The sequence below is a fragment of the Pelodiscus sinensis genome, chromosome 13, assembly GCF_052426305.1.
Source record: "Pelodiscus sinensis isolate ZL-2025 chromosome 13, ASM5242630v1, whole genome shotgun sequence".
Lineage (NCBI taxonomy): Eukaryota > Metazoa > Chordata > Testudines > Trionychidae > Pelodiscus > Pelodiscus sinensis.
This window is the reverse complement of record NC_143064.1, coordinates 15299308-15324963: the sequence shown is the minus strand read 5'-3', so window position 1 is coordinate 15324963 and position 25656 is coordinate 15299308. Positions and strand designations below refer to the sequence as shown.

Sequence of the window (25656 nt, the reverse complement as noted above, 5' to 3'; positions counted from 1 at the left end):
TTGGCAAAAATACCTCTGTAGTATGTTTTCATTTTTTTTTTTTGCAACTGAGCACTGAGAAAATTATTCAGTTCTCAAATCTTACAAAAGCTGAAAACAAGAAGTACGATGACTAAGGCTAACAAAAGTGTTAACTGTCCGAGGACAAATACTGCATACCTAGAATGCCATGTCCATATTGCACTAGTGACAGATTTCAGTAAAAATACTTATATACAGTATATATTTTAGTCTATTTTAAACCATGTATCTGTTCTGAAGGCCACGTGTTCAGTGTCCTCAAATGTTACAAACGTATTTATTTTAGAATCAATCCCAATTTATGATCATGGCTCACATCACTTATTCTTTACAAGTGGTTTTAGTATTAAAAAGCTATTTATCATTGAAAATATCCCCAAATTAGTTGATTTCAAGCTCCAGAATCATAATAGTTTCAAAATGTTTGTGTCCTTCTGATGAGCTTGAATTGAGTGTATCAATTCACTACATGGGTTACAAAGTTTATTAATGTTTGACACAAGAGTTTCAAACTCCGGGAAAGTCACAGTAAACCAGGTGCTGCTACCTCTAGTGCAATGCATCTTCCTTTCTGCCTTGCTTTCTTCAGGTTGTGGACTTGGCCAAGAATGACTGCAACATACATTTACTCAATGAGCTTTCCAACGTCAGTTTTCAAGAGTTGGCTTCGGCGGCTCAAAATTTCCTCTTCGGAGGAGTTTTAATTCTCGCAGCTCTTGTGGTTGTAAACTCTGATCCACTCCAGGAATTAGCTTGTAGCTTAAGGGAGATTCGATATAACCATTTCTGTAGAGACATACCCGCTTGCAGAATTCAAAGGTGCTAAACATAACACCATAGTATGGGACAATCTTAACAAAAAAAAAATTGAAATCAGTTAATTTAGAATCAATATCCACATTCTCTAAAAGCTAGGATTTATAAGACTTCATGAACAGATTTGACCTCATTGGCAATGTGGATTCGCACAGTTGGGAATCTGACCCTATACTAGTTGTATCATTCTACAGGTACCACTACGTTGAGACTTGGTTTATTACATGTACAGGTTGAACCTGAACCTCTCTAGTCTGGCAACATCTATGGTCTGGCATGATTTCAGTTAGCCTGATGTCCACTTATCATGAGTGCAACAAAGTTTCCTGCTGTCCCATAAAGTTTGTTTATAGCTACCAGTTCTGGCACTCAATGTTCTGTGCTGTTATTTAGCTCTAATTTACCCTTAAATGTGTTCTAAGAGCCCAGTAAGCAATGGAAGTGTTGGTAATGCTACTAGACTGGGGGTGGGAACCTTTCTTGTGTCAGGGGCTGCTGACTCACAGATAAGTCAGTCGGGGGCCACACACAAAGTGAGAAGCAAAAAAAATCCTGGGGGGAGGATCCCTGAGACTTGGGGACTGGATCCAGGTAAGCCAGGGGCCACATCTGGCCCCTGGGCCTTAGATTCCCCACCCCTGTATTAGACAATATTGACTTCCCAAGGTTCAGCAATTTCTCTGGTTCAGCAACAGTTAGGTCCTTAGGGTGCTGGACTAGAGAAGTTCAATCTGTATAATTAGACTATATCAAATTATTGGGAAGAAATGGGGTTGCGGTGAACTTGAAAACAAGACAAAGCTTAAAAGTTAAGATTTGTTTTAACGGGAAATTTGGGATGCATTTGGTATGTGGCAGAAATGCATATTTTTCTGTCCTAAGCAGAGTCAATGAAGCTATGCTGATGTATTCCCACTCTTTGGCTATGTCTAGAGTACATGACTCCATCGACGGAGCCATGTAAAATAGTTTATTCAGCATAGTCAAAGAAGCGGGGATTTAAATAATCCCCGCTTCATTAAAATAAAAATGGTCGCTGCACTGTGCCGACAATCAGCTGATCCGGCACAGCGCGGCAGTCTAGACGTGGCGCAGTCGACAGGGGAAGCCTTTGTTGACCGTTCCGGTTAACCTTGTTTCACGAGGCATACCGGAGCAGTTGACAAAAGCTTCCCTTGTCGACCGCGCCATGTCTAGACTGCCGCGCTGTGCGGGATCAGCTGATTGTCGGCACAGTGCGGCGACCATTTTTATTCTAATGAAGCGGGGATTATTTAAATCCCCGCTTCTTTGACTATGCCGAATAAACTATTTTACATGGCTCCGTCGATGGAGCCATGTCGTCTAGATATAGCCTTTATGTTTAGTCATTTTCCCTGCTGTGCCTCTCTGTTATTTCCCAAGTGTGTTTGAATCAACTTTCACCAAAAGACTCTGTCACTTCTTGGAACGCTTTTGATGAGGATGGTGTCACATGAAAGGCAGCAACTTGCAGATGGTCTGTGAGACCAATCCTACTCTCAAACAGCTACACTGTAACCTGAGTAAAGGCGAATCTCTATCTTTGCGGTCATCAGCGATCTAATCAACAAGCTGTTCACAAGGCAAGGAGAAGAGGGATATCATGCACATTACAGTCCCAACTACCAATTAGCTAGAGGCGTGTCTCAGATTGTAATTAAGTACAGACTGATCAGAATGGAGCGAATCTCTACCTTGAGCAGATTGGCTGAGAGTCCACACCAGAGTCCAAGCACGCCCTTAGTCTTCACCGTTTGCCTAAAACAGTCCACCATGCCAGTAAAATGGACATCAACCCCTCCCCAGTGAGGAAGGCAAGGACTCTGAGCCTGTTCAAACCAAAAACACACCAGGTGTTAATTATGAAATGAATTTGTTTAATTCCTTCATTTCTATAAGCATTCAACACTTAGCACAACATTTAAATACTGAAACAAGAAGTCTTTGTCTATTTACCATGCTTTAGTCAATTATATTTCAAAGAACCAACAGTTCTGCCCAAGGTCTTACTGAAAGACAACTAGTTCGGGGGGGAAATATTTGAAATGTAGAGTATAGGAGAAGTCTACTCTTAATTCTATGCGGCACTACACATGGCATCGCTTGAACAACACATTCAAGCCCCTCCCCCAACACGGTAAAGATTTAAACCACCAAAATGCAGTCACATTAACACATGGTATTATGTCAATCTATCAGACCAGTGTGCAATTACCACTTAGTTCACATGGAACAAAAGTTCAATGGGTCATTCTCGACAGCAAAATCCGTTCACCATTAATCTCTCGCTGTGCAAGAACAGTTAGGTTGCCTGATCTCCAGTAATCTGATCCTTATCCATCTCTATGCACAGAGTTTTCAGTCTACTTTGCATGTGCAAATCAGTGCTTTATTCATACATATGACAAGACACATTCCTTTCCAGACAAGTGATTTAGGCATGTGATTGAACATGCAGGTCCGATCACTGAAGACTGGTAATTTTATATTGGTGGCAGTGATCTTATATTAGCTGGAGTTTAACTGTTAATTTACTGGTGAATATTGATCTAATTCTCTTTCATTTTTCCAGTAATCTAGAACAGCAAGTGGTATAATATTCCTTCTTAGTTTGCCTGAAAAACCACAGCTTCCTCAAGACAATATGTAAGGGCCCTACCAAATATACAGTTCATTTTGGTCAACATCACTGGATTTTAAAAATGGTAAATTTGACAATTTCAGATATTTAAATCTGAAATTTTACAATGTTATGATTGTAGGGGTCCTGACCCAAAAAGGACTTATGTGGGGGATTGCAAGTTTATTTATGGGGATTGCAGTATTTCTATCCTTACTTCTGTCCAGCTACTGGCAGCAGCATTACCTTCAGAGCTGGGTTGCTGGAGAGCGGGTGGCTGCTGGCCAGGAATCCAGCTCTGAAGGCAGAGCTACTGCCAGCAGCTGAATAGAAGAAAGAATGGCTTTTTATGATATTGCCACCCTTATTTCTGCCCTGCTGCCTGCAGAGTTAGACCGTTAGCAGCTGTCACTCTCTGTCCACCAAACTCTGAACGCAGCAGTGCAGAAGGGCAACATGAATATGGTATTGCCACTCTTAATCTGTGCTGCTGCTGGCAGGATGCTGCTTTCAGAGCTAGGCATCCTACCACATTACAACCACCACTCTCCAGCTGCCCAGATCTGAAGGCAGTGAAGAAATAAGGGTGGTAATACCGTGACCCTCCTAAAATAACCTTGTGACTCCCCGGCACCTCCCTTTTGGGTCAGTACCCCTAATTTGAGAAATGCTGGTCTCCCCCATAAAATCTGTATAAGGTAAAAGCACACAAAAGGCCAGATTTCACCATCTATGATGCTTTGCAATGGCTGTGAATTTGGTAGGGCCCTACTGATAAGTCTAACAAAACTTCTCTACCAAACTGACAACTCATGATGTTTTCTAGATGCATCTGCTCTAGAATTTTAATCACTTGGCAGCTCCAGTCTAGCTGGTGAAAAATGGAAACACACCAAAGTTTGAAATCATTCCTGATATAAGTGGGTGCAGCTAAACTGGTTTTAACAGAGTTGTGACCCCTTATGCCATAGGTGAATTTGACCCTAACATTTTAGGACACACAAGAATACTTATCAATATATGTTTATCTTTAATGTGTCCCCGTCACCCCAGCAGGGCAGGGGGATTAAACTCTGGTCTCCTAGACCTCAGGTGAATGTTATAACCATTAGTCCAAAAGTTATAAAAAGGGCAGGGGTGGCAGCAGCAGCTCTTTCTCTGGACATTTGGTGCAGAATGAGGCAGGTGCCTAAACCAGTGACTCTAGAAAGCCAATTCCCATCTGTGACTTGCTAAGCAAGATAGGTGCAGGGAAACACTGATCTCCATGACAGGGCAGAGTTTAGCACCTCCCTCACTTATGGTTGATAACTTCTTTGGCTAGTCTAGGTGGCTCCCTGCTCGATGCACTGGCTTTTGTGGATCAAATTCTAAGGCTCCAGTCTCTTCCCATTCATTGTTCAGGGGCCTAAGGATGCATCTACACTGCGGCGCTAGCTCGAAATAAGCTATGCAATTTGAGCTACGCAAATTACATACCTTATTTCAAGCTTATTTCGAGATAGGACCACATTTCAAAATAGACTGCTATTCCGAAAGTCCCTGAATCCTCATGGAATGATGTTTACAGGGACGTCGGAATAGGAAGCCTGTTATATTTCAAAATAACAGGCTTGCTCAAAAGATGCGGAATAGCTATTTTGGGTACTTCTGGTATCCCGAAATAGCTCTGCAGTGTAGATGTGGCCTAAGTGTCTAACCTGCCTTTGGGGAATTGCAGTGATGATCCTGTGATTTTCTGGGCACTTAAAAAGTTAGGTGCTTTGACAGTCATCATTGCAATGACTAATCCCCTTTGTGGATTTGGGTCCAGATTCCTTAGGTCAAAGTGCAATCAGTGCATGGGAAATGAGTGGGACTTTTGAAAGCACCCAAGAGAATTAGGAGCACAAATCATTTCGGCACTTTTGAAAAATCCTACCCTAGTCAATAAAAACCTGTGATGGATTTGATGTGTGCTTCTGCTTTCCAAAGTGGCAGGGATACTATTACACAGATTTACTCCTTTCTTTTGGGTCGATACCCATTCATTACAGACCAAAGGGCCAAGACTTTCCTACCAGGTAACATTCTATTGTGCAATTTCTGTACAAAGGTGAAAGGGGTGTTATATGGAAGGGGCTGTGCTGACAGAGAAAGAAATTCAGGCTACTAATCTGCATTCCTTAGGTTTGTGATGGATGCAGTAGGTACTTTCAGTGATTAAGTTTATTAAGTACAAGACTGGCTACTCACTATCTTTTAGTTTTAGTGGGCTTTGAATCAGTCACTGAAGCACATACACATAACTAGACTACTCTAAATTTGATAGTCTAAAACCAGGGGACTACAGAATTTAAGGGTGAAGTCAATGGAAATTATCATTGAATGAGGACTGAAGGGTTAGGGCCTGAAAGAATATTTTGTTACCTGTAGATGGCAAATTTCAAAATAAAAATAAAGATCCAGTATTAGGATCATGTGAGCAATTTTACATAGCTCTGACCAAATAACTATCTACAGTATCACTGACAGATTAAGCATGGACCAGAACCCCAAGTCAGCCCACACCAGGCATTCAGACATGTGCAAAGAACCTGCTGCGGTAACAGGACTATGAAATCTGTTCAGTTCCATTGGAGGCTTTACAGGACTGAGGAAGGGTCAACTCTGACCAATTCTACTGCTAATTATTTGTATTGCCTTTTCATGTAAGGAAAAGAACCTTAAATCAACAGCAAAATCAATTCTACTACAACATTTTAACACCATCGTTTTATGATGACAACTATATGGGTAGTCAGTATCCATGCTTCTCTCCAGCGTTGGGTGTCTGAGAGAAATGCTTCTAAGTGACTGGGCCAGAGAAAAGCCAACTAGCACTTTGGCAGAAGGAAAGTCCCATTTCACAAAAGCAGCTTTTGCCAAGAATTGTGCTCCAGCTGTCCAACTGTGTTCCCAGGGTGGGTCAGGACTGTAGTTTCTAAAGCAATAGGGCTCGCATATCTTGCTCTGTAATAACCTCAAAGACTGAGCTTTATTAAGTATGTTAATAGCCAAACAAATAAAAAAAATTGACATGGTCAGTAGCTGGAAGTGATGCAAAAGAAAAAAGCCCGCTAGAAAGCAAACCAACTCTGATGCAACCCATTTGGCAACACTTAGCTCTTCATCAGGCTAGTCACAAGTTCAGGTTCTACTCCAGGACTTGGGCTCATGCCCAATGCCCACACTACTGTACTATGAAGAGAGAGGGAATTTGGGATGAATCAGAAGTTAGAGATGGAAAATACAAATTAGTGATTGGTTCCATTGCTTTGCAAACATACAAGTGTAAGGAAAAGAGACATGCAGAAGCAGAGCTACACACTTTGATGATGCCAATTAGAAATTACGTAGACAGAATAAACTATGCCAAATCAGGTGGATTATGCAAATAAATAGAACTGGGGTTAACAGGACAAATGGACACATTATCCTGCCTGCAAGAAAACCCAAAGTATTTAAAATTAATAATACATGCCTATTATACAAAGTATCTACAATTTTTAAAAACAGTATTGCTCATTATTATCTATAGTGTGTAATGTATTTCTCTACTCATTCAAATAGGGTCTTTAAAAGGTTCCAAGATCTAGCTAGGCACATAAGGAGTTAAATAAACAGCTTCTGTGAAAAAGGTCCTAAACTGTATATGCTTCTCAGATATCATATGAACCACATGACTGAGAAGGGTTTTTTTTTTTTTTTTTTTAACTAAATTCACTCACTACTTTCATATTTCCAGCTGTCAAGATAATAAAATCTTGTAAAGAGCAGGGATGCTGTAGTATAAGTGCACTCAAAGACTGACCTTAAAGCACAGGGAAACATTCCACCACCTAAGCTCTCTCTGTACAGTGATTACTCATACCTAGTTACATTCCAGTGCTGCCTATCTGCAAAACCCTGGTTTCCATGACTCATGTGGAAAATGCTTTTTAAAATAAAAGACTATTGGATCTTATTTCCTTTTCCAGGGTTTGCCTATAAGAGTTGTGTTAGACTGATATTTAACACACAAAGCCCTAATGAGGGAGCTATTTTTAAAAAATTATATATTAGCTCTTTATTGACTTTAGATTGACTATGTGCTCCATGGGTTCTAAACTGAGTTTAATGACCGGTCAGCCAATCCTGTAATGCAATATGGCCCTTATTAGAGATGTCATAGTGTAGCAGAATACCTGACTAACTGATAAACCTGGGCTTAAGCATTCACCCTACCTTGCTAACTCTGAATCAGGGGCAACAAAGCGGGGGTGGGGGAAGAACGCGGGAGCCAGTACACGCAGTAAGCCAGTTCCCTGTGCATATTGTATGGACAAGGGAGGCTGCTCCATGGGATGCCGTTACAGCCTTTGTCTGCGGGGAGCTCGGACCCCCCTGCAGACAGGGGCTGCTGCCGACCTGCATTGCTGCCTCTGTATCAGAGGCAGCAGGGTGGGGCAGCATGCAGGAACCGATCTGTGAGGGGAGCCAGTTTAAAAACCAGCTCCCCGCACAGACTGGCTCCTGCCTGTGTCCCCATGCTGCTGTCTCTGATACAGCGGTAGCAGCACAGAGTGGCAGAGGGCTCACAACTATTCAATTAATCACTAACATCCCTAGCCCTTACTAAAGGTTTCAAAATCTGCTACTGCAAATTCACAATAATTAATCCCTCTTTATTAATTATAAGTTATGTTTGCATAGCACCTTTTTATCCCAAAGGATCTTAAACACTTTACAAACTGATATGGGGGTTCTGGAGCTATTTTTATAGTGTGGATGCTGCGAGTCATTGAATCAAACTGTAAACTCTGTATATGATGGAAACCACTTCAAGTCAGGGGTGCTGCCACACCCTGCATCCCTTGTTCCAGTGCCTATGAATGATTATATAAATTATAGTCAATAGTAATGCATTTCCGCACTGAAAAGCAGCCACTTTGGGGTGGGGGGGGAGGGAAGGAAGGAGAGTGACAACAGCTCACAACAACCCTGCACAACCGTTTAGGACAGAAAGTGAAGAATTGTAGCCTGATTGCTTCAAAAAAGGATTGTTAGGAATGATGGGCTTTGATAAAGGCCATCTCGTACTTGGAGGGAAGGATGTAGCTAGTCTTAGGTTCTCTTTCACCTAAGCAATAATTTACTTATTCTTTCTAAAGGTTGATAACATAGAAAGTGTTACTGAGAAATTACCCTCTGACCAAACCCTCCCCATCCACTAGACTGACAATATATGCCGTATGTTCCATGCCAAAACATGCATACTGTACCTCTCAATTCTCTAACATGCCAACCAGGAGCAAATGAAAAAGGAAAACAAAGGGATAAAATTAGGATAGTCACAATAGCGAGATAGGGCTCACATATTCAAAATGACTGATCAGAATTAGTTTTTAATTAAAAAAATAAAAAAGCATTCAACTATATTTAGCAGCAAACAGCAAACAAAAAAAAGTGAAAGATTGTAATTATAACACTGAGGGTGGTAAAGAGGGGTAGGGGAGAGCCATGTTACAGGAACAAACTGGCAGCGTAAACTGCCACCAAAATATAAAATAATGGAGGTTCGGAGCCTATTCCACTGATGTCAGTGACGAAACTCCTGCCAACATCTGGGGGGCAGGGCCTGGTTGTAGATATGCAACCCTGTAATGGGTGGATCAAAGTGATGGTGACAAATGTTAATAAAGGTTGAATTTCTCTAGCCTGGTACACTCTGATCCAGTAACTTCCATGGTCTGGCACGATTTTAGTTAGCTGGATAGCCTCTTATCATGGGTGCGACCAAGTTTCCTGTGGTCCCATAAAGTCTGTTTCCAGTCCCGGCTCTCAGTGTTCTGTGCTGTTCTTTAGCTCTGATTTACCCCAAATGTCTTCCAAGAGCCCAGTAAGCAGTAGAAACGTTGGTAATTCTGCTAGACAATATTGACCTCCCGTGGTCTGGCAAATGCTCTGGTTCAGCATCAGTCAGGTCCTGAGGGTGCCGGATTAGAGACATTCAACCTGTAGTACTTGGTCCTTACATAGAAGTATGCATCTTCAAAGCACTGTGCATACTACTCCTAAGTGAACTAAGTAAGTACTATTCAAACACAGAAACAGATGGAGTTAAAATGATTTGTCTAAGACTCTCTAGCAAGTCAGTTACAAACCGGGATTAGAACTCCATGGGGACTCTTGAACATTTCAAAATCAGGGAGCGCAGAGTCGCAGGGACTGCTTGAGTCCCTCACTGGTCCCATGCTCCCCGGAGTGCTTCTACCTTTGAAATGTAGCAAGAGCCCTGCCGACTCTTGCTACATTTCTAAGGCGGAGGTGCGCTCATTGACTAATCGAACAGTCGATGCAAATTATATTGACTATTCAATTAGTTGATTAATCTGAATTTAACATCCTTAGTGCAGACCTGGCCTTAGTCTTCCCCATAAGCTCCCCCTCACCCAGCAAGCAAAAGTTCAAATCTGTGAACTGAACCAGATTTTCCCATGTGCCAGAGCACTCGTGCTAGCCAACTGGGATAGTGAAACATTTCAGCACATCACATGTTTTTATTTGCCAGTGAGTTGGCTCAGCCCATGAGAACAGCTCAGAAGAGACAGTTTTGATGGAATCATGATGACAAAAGATATTAGTTCCTTCTCTTTTTTTTCCTATTGTTTTCCCCAGGGCTGGATGTTCCATTTTCTCACTCCCCTTCCCAGGTGCCAACTTGTCACTACCCTTCCAGTGTGCCCACTATCAGGGCTCCCCTGGACTGCCTCACACACTGCCTCCCCTCTGTACTGGGGCCAGAGCATTCCTCCTTCTGAGCACTCCCATGACTCAATCAACATCCACTGAGGCAACGGGAGCCTTTCCATTTATTTCAGCAGGAGAAGATTCAGTCCCGCAGCAGCTGAGATCAATGCGCAATTGATCCCCAACAAGGCTGAGCAACATGCTTGTGGTAACTTTTAGAAACAACTTCCTAGACTGGTTCAGCCAGCCCCCAGGGCCAGCCCGGCTATGATTTTCAATGGCTTTTTGCTTGGCAATTTGAGCAAGTTCAACCACTCCTACCAAATCAGGATCGACTGAATTTATATGTATCCTACTGTCTTCTCTATAGCTTGTCAGCATAGTGTTATGGAGAGTTGGGTGCCACCTTAAAACTGTGAGGCACTTGACAAGTATATAAACTGCAGCATAGATGAAAACAAATCATCATAGAGCCGAGAAAATATTTATATTTTTTATCAGTTTTTCCTTCACCGTTATTTTCTTTTTTAAAAAAAATGACATTTTCTGGAAGCATAGGACAGTTCTCTAAAGAGACAGGGCCATAAACACAATTTCTCAACATGAGATTCCAAAATACCCAACAGAGAGCAGCTGGCACGTATCTAAAAAAGTAGTGAGACAGCACAACCTAGTGGCTGGAAGAAATGATGTTTTCTGCTTCAGAGGAGCATCCATATACAGGCCTTTTTAACACTAGACCAGAATGCTGTATATTTTCCTTCTTACCAACTATGAAAACTGCAGTTAAAGCTAAAAAGAACAGCATGAGACTATGACCTGTCCTTGGCTCTCTCTCTATAGATGGCATGAACATATATAGACTGTATGTAGGAGCTTCAACACAAGGAGCAATAAAAGCATCTCAAATGGGGGACACAAGCCATTTTTTTCAGGTGAGTATGGGGAAAGGCAAAGCTCTGAATTCAGGACAGATTGCCAGGAAAATTAGATTTCACACTGTTTCGCAGGGGGACCGTGCAGCTACCCTAAAATCAAGACGGGAATTTAAATCCCAGTTTGAACTGAAGGAGAACTGGTTTCCTTTATTAAACTCTCTGGCAGAAGCAGGTGTTTAATAGATCTGAAGAGAGAATGATCTCCACTCCCGAAGTTCATCATAGTAGTCCCAAAGTTTGTGCTCATGTAGGGTATCAGTCACAGGCTGCACCTACATAGTCAAAAATCCTGCAGCTGCAAGTCCCAGCAGAGATTAACTGAATTGGCTAATGGAGCTTGTGCTACGGGATAGGGTCTCAGAGACTGAGCCCCAGCCCAGCCAGGAATTCTTAGCCCCATAGCGTGAGCCTGAGTCAATTGACCTGGTCTCCCACATTAAGCACTGTGGATCTTCTTTGCAGTGTACAAATACCCTAAGAGCCTTAAAACGAAGTCCCACATTTGCTTGTTGAATACAGAAGCAGTGAACACTTCCCCTTCAGTAGACCTGAACCCTGACTCAAAGGGACCTCCCCAGATAAGTCTCCCAGGCCTTTCGTTTGACTTCCTTGCTGAAATGGTCAGCAAGACTGCTAATGCTCATGGGAGCATTTATGGTGTGGATACCTGCACACCAAGAGCAGGAGATCAGCTGATTTGATATAGACCAAGCAGCCACCAGATGATGATATCTATTTGCTACTCTGATGGTGATAAAAATAAAACAACTTCAAAACATTGCTGACTGCATGATACCAATTACACTGGTCTTAAAACCTATGCCAAAAAAAAAAATATCTCAGCCATTACTGCTGGGAATAATTAACCATTCTAATGATTCACTCTTGGTAAAAGGAAGAAGGTGGCAGTCACAGTCAGTTACTACCTTGCCTCCAGCACATACAATACTGCAAGCCACCAAAATGCTAACAGCAATGATGCTCCATACCTGCATTTTCCTCTTTACGGTCTCAAAGGGAAAGGAGAGTGTTTGTGCTACCCCAGCTACAAGGCAGCCATTGATGAAGTTCTGAAGGGGAGAGAAATGAAAGCTGGGCTCTTGCCACATTTTATTCAGATTGATGTAAACAAAGAACGAGCCAGCAGAAAATGGGATAGCACCTGTAAAGCAAACCAGACAGAAAAGATTCGTGTGAGTGCACAGTACAGTATAAAGAGAGCTACATGCTTCCTCCTAGCCTTGTCTAAATGTCGGGGACTGTCAGCTAGTGTAAATCTTGCTTTTTTCCACTTGGAAAAACCTTTACTTGTTAGATATTCATTTGTCAAGGGAATGACCTACTTATTTAAGCCTCAGGTTTCAGGTTACAAATATGGCATGAGGCATTTACATTTACATTTACAAGAGGGTCCGTATATTGTGTTGGTGCCTCTTATTGCTTTGGGCTTCTGAAAGATTAATCTTTCACTCCATTCCTGACACAACCGGGATGCCCTTTAGTCCAACATTCTTTTCTCTTGCCTTGTATATCATTTGTTTTCTGCTGTCACCAATTCTAAGTTTTGCTTGTAAGTTATCAGAATCAATTTCTGCAAGCATTTATATTAAAATGTGGTATCCTGCAAAGCTACAGTGTCAACTTTTTTATAAGAATAAAAAATAAATATAAAATAAATAAAAATGCCTCATCTATCTCAAGTAAGGAGAAACACCACTGCTTTGGCTCACTTTTCAGGAGCACCATATTATTATTACATAGCGTCCACAGTCACAGGGGAAAGTGGGACACAACAGGCCAGTATGGTAACGCCACTGGGATGTAAAAGAGTAGCTGATTAGTCAACTACCCTAAGCCTAGGCTTATCAGGTAGTTGAGTCCACTACTCACATTTCCCACCCCCTTGATACTCCTATATCAGAAACAGGATCTGGAGTTGGGGGGAGCCAGCCCCTACTACATTTAAACTGCAGAACCGCAGCGGCCCCTTATAGGCTAATCATGTACTTGATACAAATTATATCGAGTACACAATTAGTCATTTTCTTGCTACTTAACATCCTTAGTACTCCTGTGAGAACCAGCTCATACACGGACAATGTTAAAGCACTGTCGCTGCCTCTTTTGCTGTCCCCCATTGGGGGCCCTGCTGTAGGGTCTAACAAGTGCTGCTGATCAATACCAACAGGGCTGCTGATGGGAGGGAGGAGGGTAAAGGGGCAGCTGCTCCAGGGATCGGTGATTTAAAAGGGCCTGGGACTTCCGGCCATCACGGCAGCAGCTGTGAGCTCTGGGCCTTTCAAATAGCACTGCAGCAGCGGAGGCCATGGAGGAATGGTGGGGAGGAGGGTCTGCCTCAAGTCGATCTCCTCACGCCCAAGGTGCAGAGCACCCCAGTAAGTCCTGGTGTTTATTTTTACTCCACTCACAGTGCACTGTGTGTACACAGGATTTTTCTTAAGTGAAGGAGGAGTATGTTGCCTTTAAATGTAGCCAGGTAATCCAGAGAAGACAAGCAAGTGCATCGTCTCAAATTCTTTTAGCCACAACCAGTAAAGATTAGGGATGTAAAATCCCAGTTAATCAGTCAAGTTGACGTAATGTTTAACTGGTTAACTAAATAGTGGGATCTCATGGTTCCAGCTCCCCAGCCTGCGGGGCTCCCATTCTCTGTCCCTGTACTGGGACTGGGGCTGTCATGCGGGGGCTGGGCTGGCTGCTAGGGCCTGCTCTCGGCCCCAGCTGAGAGGGGCTGCCCCCAGGGAACCAGTTAACTGTTCCCCAGTAAGCATCACCCAATAAAAATGATGCTTACTGGGTACATGTTCACACTCTTAGTAGAGATTAAATTATGAGCAAGAGCTGCCAGTTTAGAGACAACTCGGCTACAACAGAAATAACAAATACGTGAAACCCGTTGTGACCTGCTTTGTACATCTAGATGTCCTCTAAAGAGAGGCATTTTATTGTTTGCACATTTAAAATGAACTGGGCAAACACACATGAGCGAGGTACTGATGTTTCAATACATAATGTACAGTAAAGCTCAGAGATATTCTTTCCTATTATTAGTTTACCTAGTACTGTCAGCGAAACACCGCGATAAAGTGCAAGGAATCCTTCTTGATGAGAAATTGTGCAAAACGCATGGAGAATCCCTTTGTAAGATGGTTCCAACCGGTTCTGCACTATGAGTCGTGTTTTTACCACATCGGTAGGGTAAGTCACTACAGTTGCAACCATGCCAGCCAGGCTTCCGGCCATAATGGCACTCCAGTGGGAAATGTGGCCCATGTCATCCATGAAGAGCATGACAAACCTAGAAGAGACAGATAAAAGAGGAACTATTAATTATGACTCAAAAATCTGGTATAAAAATGAAGATAGTCCTTGATGTAATAGTTCTTCATCCCATCTGCTTATCTGATCATAAATAATACTTAGAATTTCAATGATACACATGACAAATCCTGAGCAAGCCTCAAAACCTCCATGAGGCAAGTGATAATTGTAAACCGGGGGGGGGGGGGGGGGGGGGGGGGGAGGGGTAAACCCGGGCACAGACTGAAGTCAGAATAACTCACCCAAAGCCTCAAATCAATTCAGTGACTGACTCCCAGCCTGCCAGATACAACCACTATGCAATACTTGCTCAGTTTTCTTGGATGTGACGCACCAGTGCAAGAAAAACAATGTTAAGGCTTTTGTCACTGTGGTATTTCAAAGGGCCACTGGTTTGGTTTTCACAGCTCAATAAATGGGAACTCTAATGAGAGGCAGCACTTCAGTCCCATCTATTCTCTGCCTGTAGCAATAACAGTGTAGTCTCCTGTGGGCTGCAATACTATGATCTAATTTTGGTTGTTGGGTTTAGTGTGCAGGTGCTGGGTGGTTTTAGCAGCTTGTGATATACAAGACATCCAACTACACAATGATCTGGTGGTTCCTTCTGGCCTTAAACTCTATGACTGTCTTTACATCTACCAAGATGAGTCACCATAACACAAAACATGACTGTACAGACATAATAAGCTCAAGCTGTTGATTCATGGTTTCGGTTATCACCAGGAGATCAAGGGTAGGACTAATTCTTCCTAACAGCGTCTCCAACATGCAGGTTGGACATCGCTGGTCTGGCACTCTTGGGACCTGAGTGGTCCTGAATAAGGGGATTTGCCAGACCAGGGAAGGTCCCTCCCCTCATGGCCATGCTGCCACTGGGCTAGGGCTCCTGCCTGCCTGTCCCCGCTGCTGCCTCTCCCTGGTCTCATTACTCCTGGGGCTAGAGCACCACTGCCAGAGATCCACCACAGCCGCCTGGCTCTGCAGCAGAGGATCCATGGCCCAGGTCAGAATTCCCTGGCTGGGGACAGCGGTCCATAACCATGGCCAGGCTAGAACTCCCCAGCCGTGGGGGACAGAACTCCCCACCATGCCATCCCCTCCCTCCCCCCCGACACACTCTGACCTCCCAGCTGAGTTGCCGATACCCCTAATGGCACTCCATCCCCTGCCACCAGCCCTCCCTCTTCCTGGGCTCCACAGTCCAGGAACATCCATGGTCCACACCAGACCATGCATGTTGCCGGACCAGGGAGTCCCAGTTAAGGGAGGTAAAACCTGGACTCGAAAATCCAGTAGGAGTTTGGAAAATATTCAGCAATCTTCATCACAGTCCTTCTGAGAACAGCAGAACATTCTGTGTTTCATTGTTGCTTCAGGGGAAGACTCAAGCTCAGACACTATATTGTGTCAAGCATTAAGTCTAGGTTTGAGTTTGCTATTAAAACAGCAACATTGGCGAGTTTTCTATTTTTCCCTAACTTACTTCTAGCATCCTGGAATCTTCAAGTGTCGTCTCTGATTCAGGCACTTGTGATTCAGAGGGCAGCATAAGAGCCTGCAGTGTAGGGATGTAAGTGAATAGTTGACTACTCAACTAAGCATAAGCTTATTGGGTAGTCCAGTGGAATACTCAACTACTCGCTCCCTCCCTCCCGCTGCCTCTGTATGAGAACTGTATGAGAGGCAGCTGGGAGGGAAGGCGGGCGGGGGGAAGGGGGGGAAGAACAGAAGCCAGTGATGGGGGGAGCAGCTTAAATGCTGGTTTCCCCCCCAGAACTGTCTCCACAGTTCTGCCCTGTCTTCCCCTGCCCCCCGGTGCTGCTGCTTCTATCAGAGGCAGCGGGAGGAGAGGGGGGAATAGGAGAGGCTGCTGCCACCAAGCAGCCCCTGTCTGCAGCCAGCCCTGGCCGCTGCGAACAGGGGCTTCTGGACCCAACGCAAGCTGGGACCAAGCGTCCCGGACCAGTATGAGCCGGGACTAGCTGTGCCTCTGCATTTTAAATGTATTAAGAGCTCAACAGATCTTACTACATTTAAAATGCAGATCCACAGGTCCAGAGCCAGCACTAGCTAGGACTGTTCAGTCCTGGCTTGAGCTGTCTCTAGGAGGTAGTCTCACTGCCGCTCTGCAGAGCAGCACCCATACTGACTAATTGTGAAGTCGATACAAATTGCACTGACTACAAGATTAGCTAAATAACCACTCTTCACTTCCTTACTTCAGTGCACACAGTGCTCAGGTCCAATTAGGAATGAGCACAATGGGCATGACGCAAGCAGCAGGAAGTGAGCAAAAGAGAAGTCCAAGGGGAATCAGAGTCTAGGGAGCAGATCAGGAAGGCGAATTATAGACTTCGTGTTTAGGGAAAAAAAACCCAGTGTAGCCTACACAACCTAAACAGCTTGCTTACAATTCAGATTATTTAAAAAGTCTAGAAGTGGACAAAGACAGAAAGACCAACCCAACAGAAATAGAAATGTTCAGACTATAAAGACTTTGGGCAAGGGCATGATGTGTTTGTACAGCATATAAGGCAATGGGGCACTGATTCCAACCAGGGATATAAATGGTTAACTGGTAAGGGCTGGTGCAGCTGCCCGCCCATCCTGGGCAAGGGGCTGCTTCAGCCCCACGGGACCCACCAGAGCAACTCCTGTCCTTGGCAGGCCCAGCCCGGATCGTGTGCCACAGGTAACACTCTGACTCCTCAGGAGCAGGACCAGCAGCCCTTTGCTATGGATTCTACAGCTTATTTAAGCTTTATACTGCAGAGCCCACAGCACGTGTAACCGCTAGGATATTTAGCGGTTACCTTTTAAAAACAACTTTTGACATCCCAAGTCCGACTGAGGTCTTTGCAGTTCTTAAGGTTGTGTATATTGCTGTGGTGCCCAAAGGGCACACAACCAAGGAATTTAGCACACTGTGATTTGGGAGTGAGGTGTGGGTTTGTGTAATTCAATTCCACCCTTTCCCATGAAGCCACCCCTTGCTTCTTCTAAACTCCCTGTTCTCTGGCATTCAATAACTGTCTAAGCCAAACATGTCCTTTAGGAGGTTTGCATTATCATTTACTAAATATATTACAATTTACCTCTGTCTGCTGTTTCCTGTCTGCGCATGGTATTCCCTCATGGGAATCCCAACAAATAAACCACAAGCTGCTTTATGCATTAAAGAGAGGGAGTGCATGCATAACTGTACAGGATGAACTTCTCTAAACTGGGACTCTCTGGTCCAGAGCCCCAGCACAAGACCAGTGGCAAGGGGGGCTGTTGGTTGGGAGCTGTGCCAGACTGGCAGGAGCAGGACCAGTAGCCCTGCTGGTGCCAGGAGTCCAGCCTGGTTGGTGCTCGCAGGGAGCCCAGCTGGGCCAAGAGCGGATCCTGGCTAGGGGGCCAGAATTGACTGTCCTGGTCTGGCCAACTCCCTTGTTCAGGACCGGTCAGGTCCTGAGAGTGTCCTACCGGGGAGGTCCCACCTGTACTTTGTTTTGCCTAGCAGCTACTTTCCATTTGTAGCGAAAGAGAAAGAAAACTCCATCCCCTCTTCTGAGCAGCTTGCTGACCCAGTGAACAGCGGGTGCATTGTTTCAAGGAACATTTAATCAGCCCAGCTAAGATTTACAGAATTGTTACAAAGCATAAAGACCCACTAACCCATCTCATGAACGGCACACCCAGAGCTATGGTGATTCACTCTCTGCCAGGTGAAGGGGAAGCTCATTACAAGCAGTGGATGGCATCAGCATGGGTTGAGTCCCCTGTAGCATGCCTGATTGGACAGCAGAGGGTGAGCCCACTCCTTTCCCTTCCCCTTCCCCTCCCATCTCATTTGGAAAATCACTGAACTGGAATAACCCCATCCTCCCAATAACACAGAAATATCATGCATTACATTATGCACTCAGATGACCTAAATAAACCAACTGGCAACTCATCCCCTCCCACCTTCAAACAAACAGGACTACTGTTTCAGAGTCCACTGGAGGCTTTGCAACCAACGACTGCAAACTGCCTGATGGAAAAGGAAATCCTAAAAAAAAATGATGCATTTTTGCTGAGTAATGTTAACAGAATTACTACATATTGACAAAGACTCTTCCCTCCCTCTGCAGCATTATTTCCTCTAGAGGTCATTTCTTTTTTTTTTTTTTTAAAGGGAAGTTTTTAACATGTGGATAAAGATTAGAGACCACCACTAGGTTAGCATACAGATATACAAAATGAAAGCTCTTAGTTATGAGTTTGGTCAAATTAAAAATAATGTTCTTATTCATTTTGTATATAGGCTCATTTTGTGGAAAACATAAACATAAATACAGCAAACAATACTTAATGAAGAGGTAACTGCAACCTTGATTTAAAAAAAAATCCCAGAAAATAAATCATATACTGAATGGAACACCTGCAGGATTGTCAAACTGATTATTTGAAAGATACGACTGTACATGTTTGTATAGCATTGAGTACAATGGGAACACTAAAGCTACTGAAATAACTGAAACATAATAATTGTAACAGCCTAATTTTCACAAGAAGGAGAAACTGAACTTCCTTAAAGGGACACAGCCATTTTGAAATCTAGCCAATTACAAATTAATTAAAACCCAATGGTTTGAGTTTTATAGTCACAATTTCCCTTTTTAAAATATTTCTTTCTTTCCCATGCTGCTGTACTAGAGACATTAACAAACAGGGGGAAATGACTACCACGCTGAGGCCTACATACTGACTATACAGGGGAAACAGAGAAATTGACAACACATTGTGATAGAACCATCACACATCTAAAATACTGTCCAACTAAATAAACTGGAAAAAAATTGAGCAATTTTTTCCCCTAATCTCTTCCAATTACAGGATCCTTAGATGTTACTCACTGCACTTAGCCAATAGAAATGACATATTTTCAAGCAAAAGTGGGAGTTTTAATAACATGATGCATCTCAGACGCTAGCCTAAAACGAGTAAGTCTCATTCCCAAATGAGATCTGACAGGTTTGCACTTGCTAAATTGTAGAAAAACATAAGGAAACAGGTTTCCTATGAAGTCCGACTTGGAAAAATTCCCCTTGCTGATTTGGGAGAGGTGAGGTTTCTTTTGACAAATACTGGTGATCAAACTTCACGGCAAAGGGTGGGAAAAATCTGGGTGGGTTAAGCTCCAGAGGATTTGCATTTGAATCTCAAAGCGGTCAGCAGCGTAGACAGGGCATGAGGTTCCAGTCCTCAGCCTCCACAGCATGGTTAATCGGAGACAGAAGAGCAAATCTGCCACGCCCTGCACCATGGGAGTCTGGAAACCCCTTTGCAGGAGCAGAGCGGATCCTGCGGCACTGCCCATCCCAGTGGCCCCCAAACCTCTTCGCAGCGACTGGGCGCATCCCGGCCGTGCCCAGGGCTCCATCCCCCAATGCCCCGAAAGGCCTGTGCAGCAGCTGGGCCGAGCCTGGCAGCGCCCCGCGGTTACCTGCGGTAGGAGGCGAGCTGCAGGACGCTGTAGGGGAAGAGGCGCAGGCAGGCGGTGAAGTTTCCCTTCCACAGGGCCCCGAGGCCCTCGGCCTGGCAGACGCTGCGGCCCGTCTGCCAGAGCCCCCGCCGCGGGTGGGAGGCGCCCACCTGGGCCAGCACGGTGAGCAGCTCCAGCGGGGCGGTCAGGCTGAGGCTCAGCGCCCCGGCCAGCCCGGCGCAGCCCAGCCGCTGGCAGCCGGTCACCCTGCCGTCCCGCCTCCAGGTGGCCATGGCCCGGGCTGCGCTACCGCCTCCCCGGCTGCATGGTGCTCAGGCCGGGCAGCGGGCTCCCACCGCCTCCCGCAGGGGCAGCGACTGGGAGCTGGAGCCAGAGCGGCGCTAGGCCGGCCCGAGGCGGCGCCTCGCTGCGGGGCAGGCCAGGCCAGCCCCCTGAGTGGGCGGGGTCAGGCGCCAGCTGCTGAGACATCTGTCTGGCCCCGGCCCCGCAGCTGAGCGGTGTGGTTAGCCAGGGGCCGGTGCGGCGAGCTGCAGTCCCCAGCCACCTTCTCCGTTGGGCTGGACCCGCAACGGATCCAGGGAAGGGCCCTGGAACGCAGACATAGGAAGAGACAATCGCGTGGGCCAGGGGTGGCAGGTTTGCAGAAATGTTGGTGTCCAAAACGTCCAGAGCTCGCCCTCTCTCCCTGCCTACTCTGAGTTTGGGTGGGGGAAGGATGTGGGTTTTGGGAGGGAGGCTGGGTGCAGGTTCTGGGCTGGGATGGAGATTGGAGCACGGGAGGAAATGCAAAGTGCAGACCGGGATGAAGAGGTCAGTCTCTGGGAGGGAATGTGAATACAGGAGGGGAGTGAGGGATGCAGGCTCTGTGGTGCAGTGTGGAGCAGGAGGATATGAAAAAGGGTGTAGGCTCTGGGAGGAAAAGGGTTTGTTCAATGGCGTGGAGGGAGGAGATGGCGTGTGCTGCACTTACCTAAGAAACCCTCCTCTAGCAGTGGCTTCTGTGGGGAAGCAGAGGTCTCTATGCGCTGCTGTTCACCTGCTGTCCCCATGTGCGTCCCCCAGCCCTGTCTGCCATCCCCAGGCAATTTAGAATGGCCCGAGGCCCCTACTGCCACGGGCATGTGTGTAGTTGTTCTTTGCTGCTGCTGATGGTAGCCCCCCCAAATTGTTTAGATTGCCTGGGCAGCAGGAGGGGCCAGAGGATGCATGGCAGGTGAGCCGCAAAAGAGCAGCAAGTGGGGCTGAGGGAGAGACCCAGCCCCAGACTTTGGTGGAGCCCGGCCTTGGGCCAGGAATATTCCTGGTGCCCAGGTACCACGGGCTCGTATAACTCACTGCCTATGCACATGGGGATTTAGAGTTCAAGGCCAGACCTTAAATCTAGGGGAGAGTTAGCTGGTATCTGAACTCACCCAACCATCCCCTCAAATTCAGCGTATTGCCTCCATTATTAATAGGACTTTATGTAATGCCTCTATTTTGTGCTGTATCCAGTCTGTCAAATACCACCTCCCATAAGGATTTCTTCTGCAGACAGGGAAGGATGGAAGTGGGCATGCAGTGGTACTGGACTACTGAAGGAAAATGGTGGTTCCAGTCCTTCAAAACTATTCTTGCTCTGCCCCACTGCCTTTATTTTCAGCAGAAGCATACCTCCCTCAGCTTATAGTTCCCAGTAGGGCACAGGCAGGGGAACCACTCTTATGAACTTTCCAGTTCTTTTGCTGTGGAATATACAATTATTTCTCATCCCTGTTGAGATGTCTGCTCCCCTGCTCTGGGGATTTGCCTATCCTGCAGCTTTATGAGGATTGCCTCTATCTGGGCAATAAATTGCTGTTTTGGATGGATCTCGCTTGTGCCTTAGTACAGAGATTTCCTGCTGTTGTTCCATTTTGTCCCTTTAGGCTTATTTTGCATGAGATAGCAGGGAGTAAAGAAGCAGGCATGGTCATTGCTATGACTGTGATAAGGAGCACAGCTGAAACTGGGTTTCCATCACCATTTAATCCCTGGATTAATCCTTTATCTGATGAGTCAGACACAGGAGTTTCTTATATAAATCAGATTATTCTTAATCTAAAAATCTGCCACTGTATAAAAATAATTTGCAAAAGCGGTGGAAAATTGTGTTAGGGAACAGATTCAGGCTAAGGACTGGATTGCTCTAAAAAACATGGTCCCAAATTTACCCATGTACTTCCAGAAGTGAAGCTGGAATGCTGGGCTGGATCAGCCTATCCACTCAATCTGTCCATAGTCTGTTAGTACTAGTATTTAATGTTATGTAATGTTAATGTATTTGCACTTATAAAACACTTTACAAATATTTGTTAATTAAGCCTCAAAACATCTCCATGTTAGTTGTTAAATTTGTTTATTCACTTACATAGCTATATTTAGCACTCATCTCCATTGCATCTGGACATCTGACTTTCTTCAAATGTTTCTACAATTAAATCTTCCACATACAGTAGGCAGATGCCCACTGGCTACATTGTTAGCCCAAGTGATATCTCTTCACTGACACTAAAAAAATCAATTACTCTGCATAAGCAAAAACACCTTATGGAGCATGCTTATACCTGATAATCACTGGTGCTGGTAAGATAAAAATCACTCTGTCTTTTTATGAAGCTTGTTAGCACCTTTTAACCTGTTACATGAGACCTGCAATCATCCAGTCAAGGTATGAAAAATTGTCAAAGACCACATCAGAAAGGAAAGTAGTTGGAAAGGGCAGATGCAACACCATCCATACAAATTTAATCCCAACCCAACTAGCAATAATTCAATCTTGTCTAAATTGCCTGAAAGCAAGTAGCTAAAATTCAATCTGAATCATTCTTTGGGAAATTAGAGAAACTATGAAACTTGGATTAGATGTAAGCAAATGTAGAGTGGAGTATCATTATAATCATCACATACACACTGACATATAGAAATACTAGTCAGAGCTTTGCAGGGCCCCTGGTATGATAACAGTGGGTAAGTAAAAAAGCTTCAGAGGGTAGCCGACTTAGTCTTTAAAGTGCTACTAGACTATTTGTTGTTGTTGTTTTTTACTGGGTAAATAGTTATATATTCATTCTAGTGGGATCACTCTTGAAGAGAAAAAATAAGACACTTTAAGACATCTGTCTACCCCTGTAAGGAGGATGTGGTAAAAGGGAATTCATCTGGTCTTTTTTCTCTTGTATGCATAGAGAGCAGAGATGGGCAAGACAACCTCTGTAGGCCAGATCTGGCCCACCAAGCCAGTTGATGCAGCCTGCAGCCTCCCTGCCACTCCCAGGCCAATCGAGACCTGGGGACGAGCACAAAGTCTCCTCCCCCAACCAGGGGCGTACAACACCAGAGGGAAGCTCCAGCTGTTCAAAACAGCTGGTGGTTCTCTCTAGGCATCATGTGCCTGCCCCTGGCAGGGCAGGGGGCAAAGATTTCATGTGTTCCCCCACCTCCAGGCCAATTGGGGTCTGTGGGCAGGGGAGCACAGGAAGTCTACTGGCCCCACCCGTTCTGCCTGAAGCCCCACCTCTTTCGGGGCACCCCACAACTACTTCAGAAATGTGTGAAGTGGCCCCCCCTTCAAAAATTATTGCCCACCCCGATATAGAGGAACCATAGGAATAAAAATATTTTAAATGGCCTCACCTGGGTGTGTCTAATAATATCTGAGGTTACTGAACTTGAGTGAGTTTTAAAAATTGAATCTAGTTTCAACTTGAACAATGAAGCTATTTCATGTTCAGTCTAATTCCATTTTGACATTCTGTGTCTCACAGGTTAGACTAGTACTGTGATGGCTGTAGTTTCAACACTATAGTGATCTTTACAACCAGAAGGGACTGGATTCTTTCTATTTTATGACATTATGAAATACTAATATTCATATCAGAACTCTAAGAAAATAATGGTGGGAGCCTAACCTCCGTAATAATTTTATCTTTAACAGAAATAATCAATTGAGCATTGAGTAAATATTATATTGACAGTATGTTTTCCATGTTGTAGCACTGAAGCCTGCATTTTTCTCTTTACTTTTTGCGTTATATAGGACCATGTGCGTTATTTATTAAATGCAGTCCACTGACAGGGCTGGGGGCAAAGTGGACAGTTGCTCTGGGGCTCACAGTTGCTGATGCTACCTCAAAAGCCCCTTGGGCCCTTTAAATCACTGTTGGAGTGCTGTGTGGCATGCTCCAGGTGGCTCTGAGGGCTGGAGGGCCAGGGCCACAGTGCACTTTAGGCAGCACTGCCCCCTCTACCTGAGGCCCTGCTCCTTCTGCTTTGCCCAGGGGGCTGGCAAGTCTGTTGGCCTCCCTCATTAAGTGTATCTCTTGTGAAACTTCCCAAGAGTATGCAGGGTTGTGAAGTACAGAACCACTACCTGTTCTTAGCATGAGGAAGTTATGATGCTCTATGGAATTTGGGGGACACTGTAGAATGTTATGAATATCAACTGTAACCCTCTCTTTCCTCCCTGGGTTACTTGGGAGCAGGCAATGCTCACCTGTGTGCCTGGGCACCTGATGTTTTTAACATTAAAGGAAATCCTGAGTATCCCCAATCCACTGCTTTGCTGTAGTCCCTTGCTTCTAAAGGAACATAAAATGGTGGTGCCTCTACCTGGCTGGCCCCGGTACACACTTAATGGTGCGCCTTAGGAGCTTCCAGGAATAAACTTATTCCAGAAATAATCTGGATTTAACTCCAACAATTTTAAATAATATGCACCTAACTGATTAAATTAGAATTAACACACCTGTACTTAACCACTTAAAGAAACAGGGTTTAACAGACGGAGATTGAATAAAATCAATTAACAAAGTAAACAGAAATAAATGAAACTTATCTAATTGGCATTTACACTGCCACCACTTATCCCACTCCAGAGTGTGCACGCCTCTGGATCTTAGAGTCTCAGGCTATGTCTAGACTATGGGGTTTTTCCAGGATACCTCCTGTTTTTCCAGGGAGCACGCGTTTGCTCTTCTGCGAAAAAAAGTAGAAGAGCAAACATGCTCTTTCGGAGAACCCTGTATACTTCATTCCACGAGTGATAAGGGCCTCGCCAAAAAAGGAGGCTTTTCCGCCATTGGGCCCCATCTAGACTGGGCCAAATGGCGGAAAAGCCTCTTTCGGAAAGCAATCGGAAAAAGCTATGTAAATTGTGGAGCGCAATTTGCGTAGCTTTTTCCGATAAAATCCTGTAGTCTAGACCTAGACTCAGACACTTGCTTGTGTGGGTGTACTTGAAGATCTGTAGCTGGGATGGAGACAGTACTGTGCAGGTTGTAAGTGTGTATGTGTATATGAGTCCAAGCTAGGCAGCCAGTCCAGGGAAAGCAGTTCAGCAGCTCTGGTTCACTGGGCAGTTCATTCTGCCTCTCTTGAGACCCAGAGTAAGTCTGTCTTCTGTGCTTCATCCCAGGCAGCACTGTCTCAAACAGCCACAGTTACTCTCAATTATTTCTATGCAGGCTCTTCTTAGTCACAGGCACAGCCAGTCTCTCTTCTCCAGGGACAATCACACCAACAGCTTCTGAAGCAGCCTGCTAAATCAAAGCCCCAGCAGGCTCTAGCTTTCAGCAGCAGCTCCTGCACAATATGGCTCCTCTTTCCAAATTCGAGCCCACCAACTTGCTCCCTGCACTGTCTGAAAGAGAGCA

The 25656-nt window shown here is 44.8% G+C and overlaps 1 protein-coding gene across 1 annotated transcript; it reads right to left on the bottom strand.

Moving 5' to 3' along the window:
- Positions 1-282: 282 nt before the first annotated feature.
- SLC25A43 (solute carrier family 25 member 43) lies at positions 283-20404 on the bottom strand. Its single transcript, XM_014569719.4, has 5 exons — positions 19985-20404; positions 14244-14485; positions 12156-12328; positions 2553-2687; positions 283-872 (listed from the first exon to the last, which is right to left on the bottom strand). Exons 1-5 carry the CDS (start codon positions 20254-20256, stop codon positions 669-671), a joined length of 1026 nt encoding a protein of 341 aa, XP_014425205.2. The 5' UTR covers positions 20257-20404; the 3' UTR covers positions 283-668.
- Positions 20405-25656: the final 5252 nt, after the last annotated feature.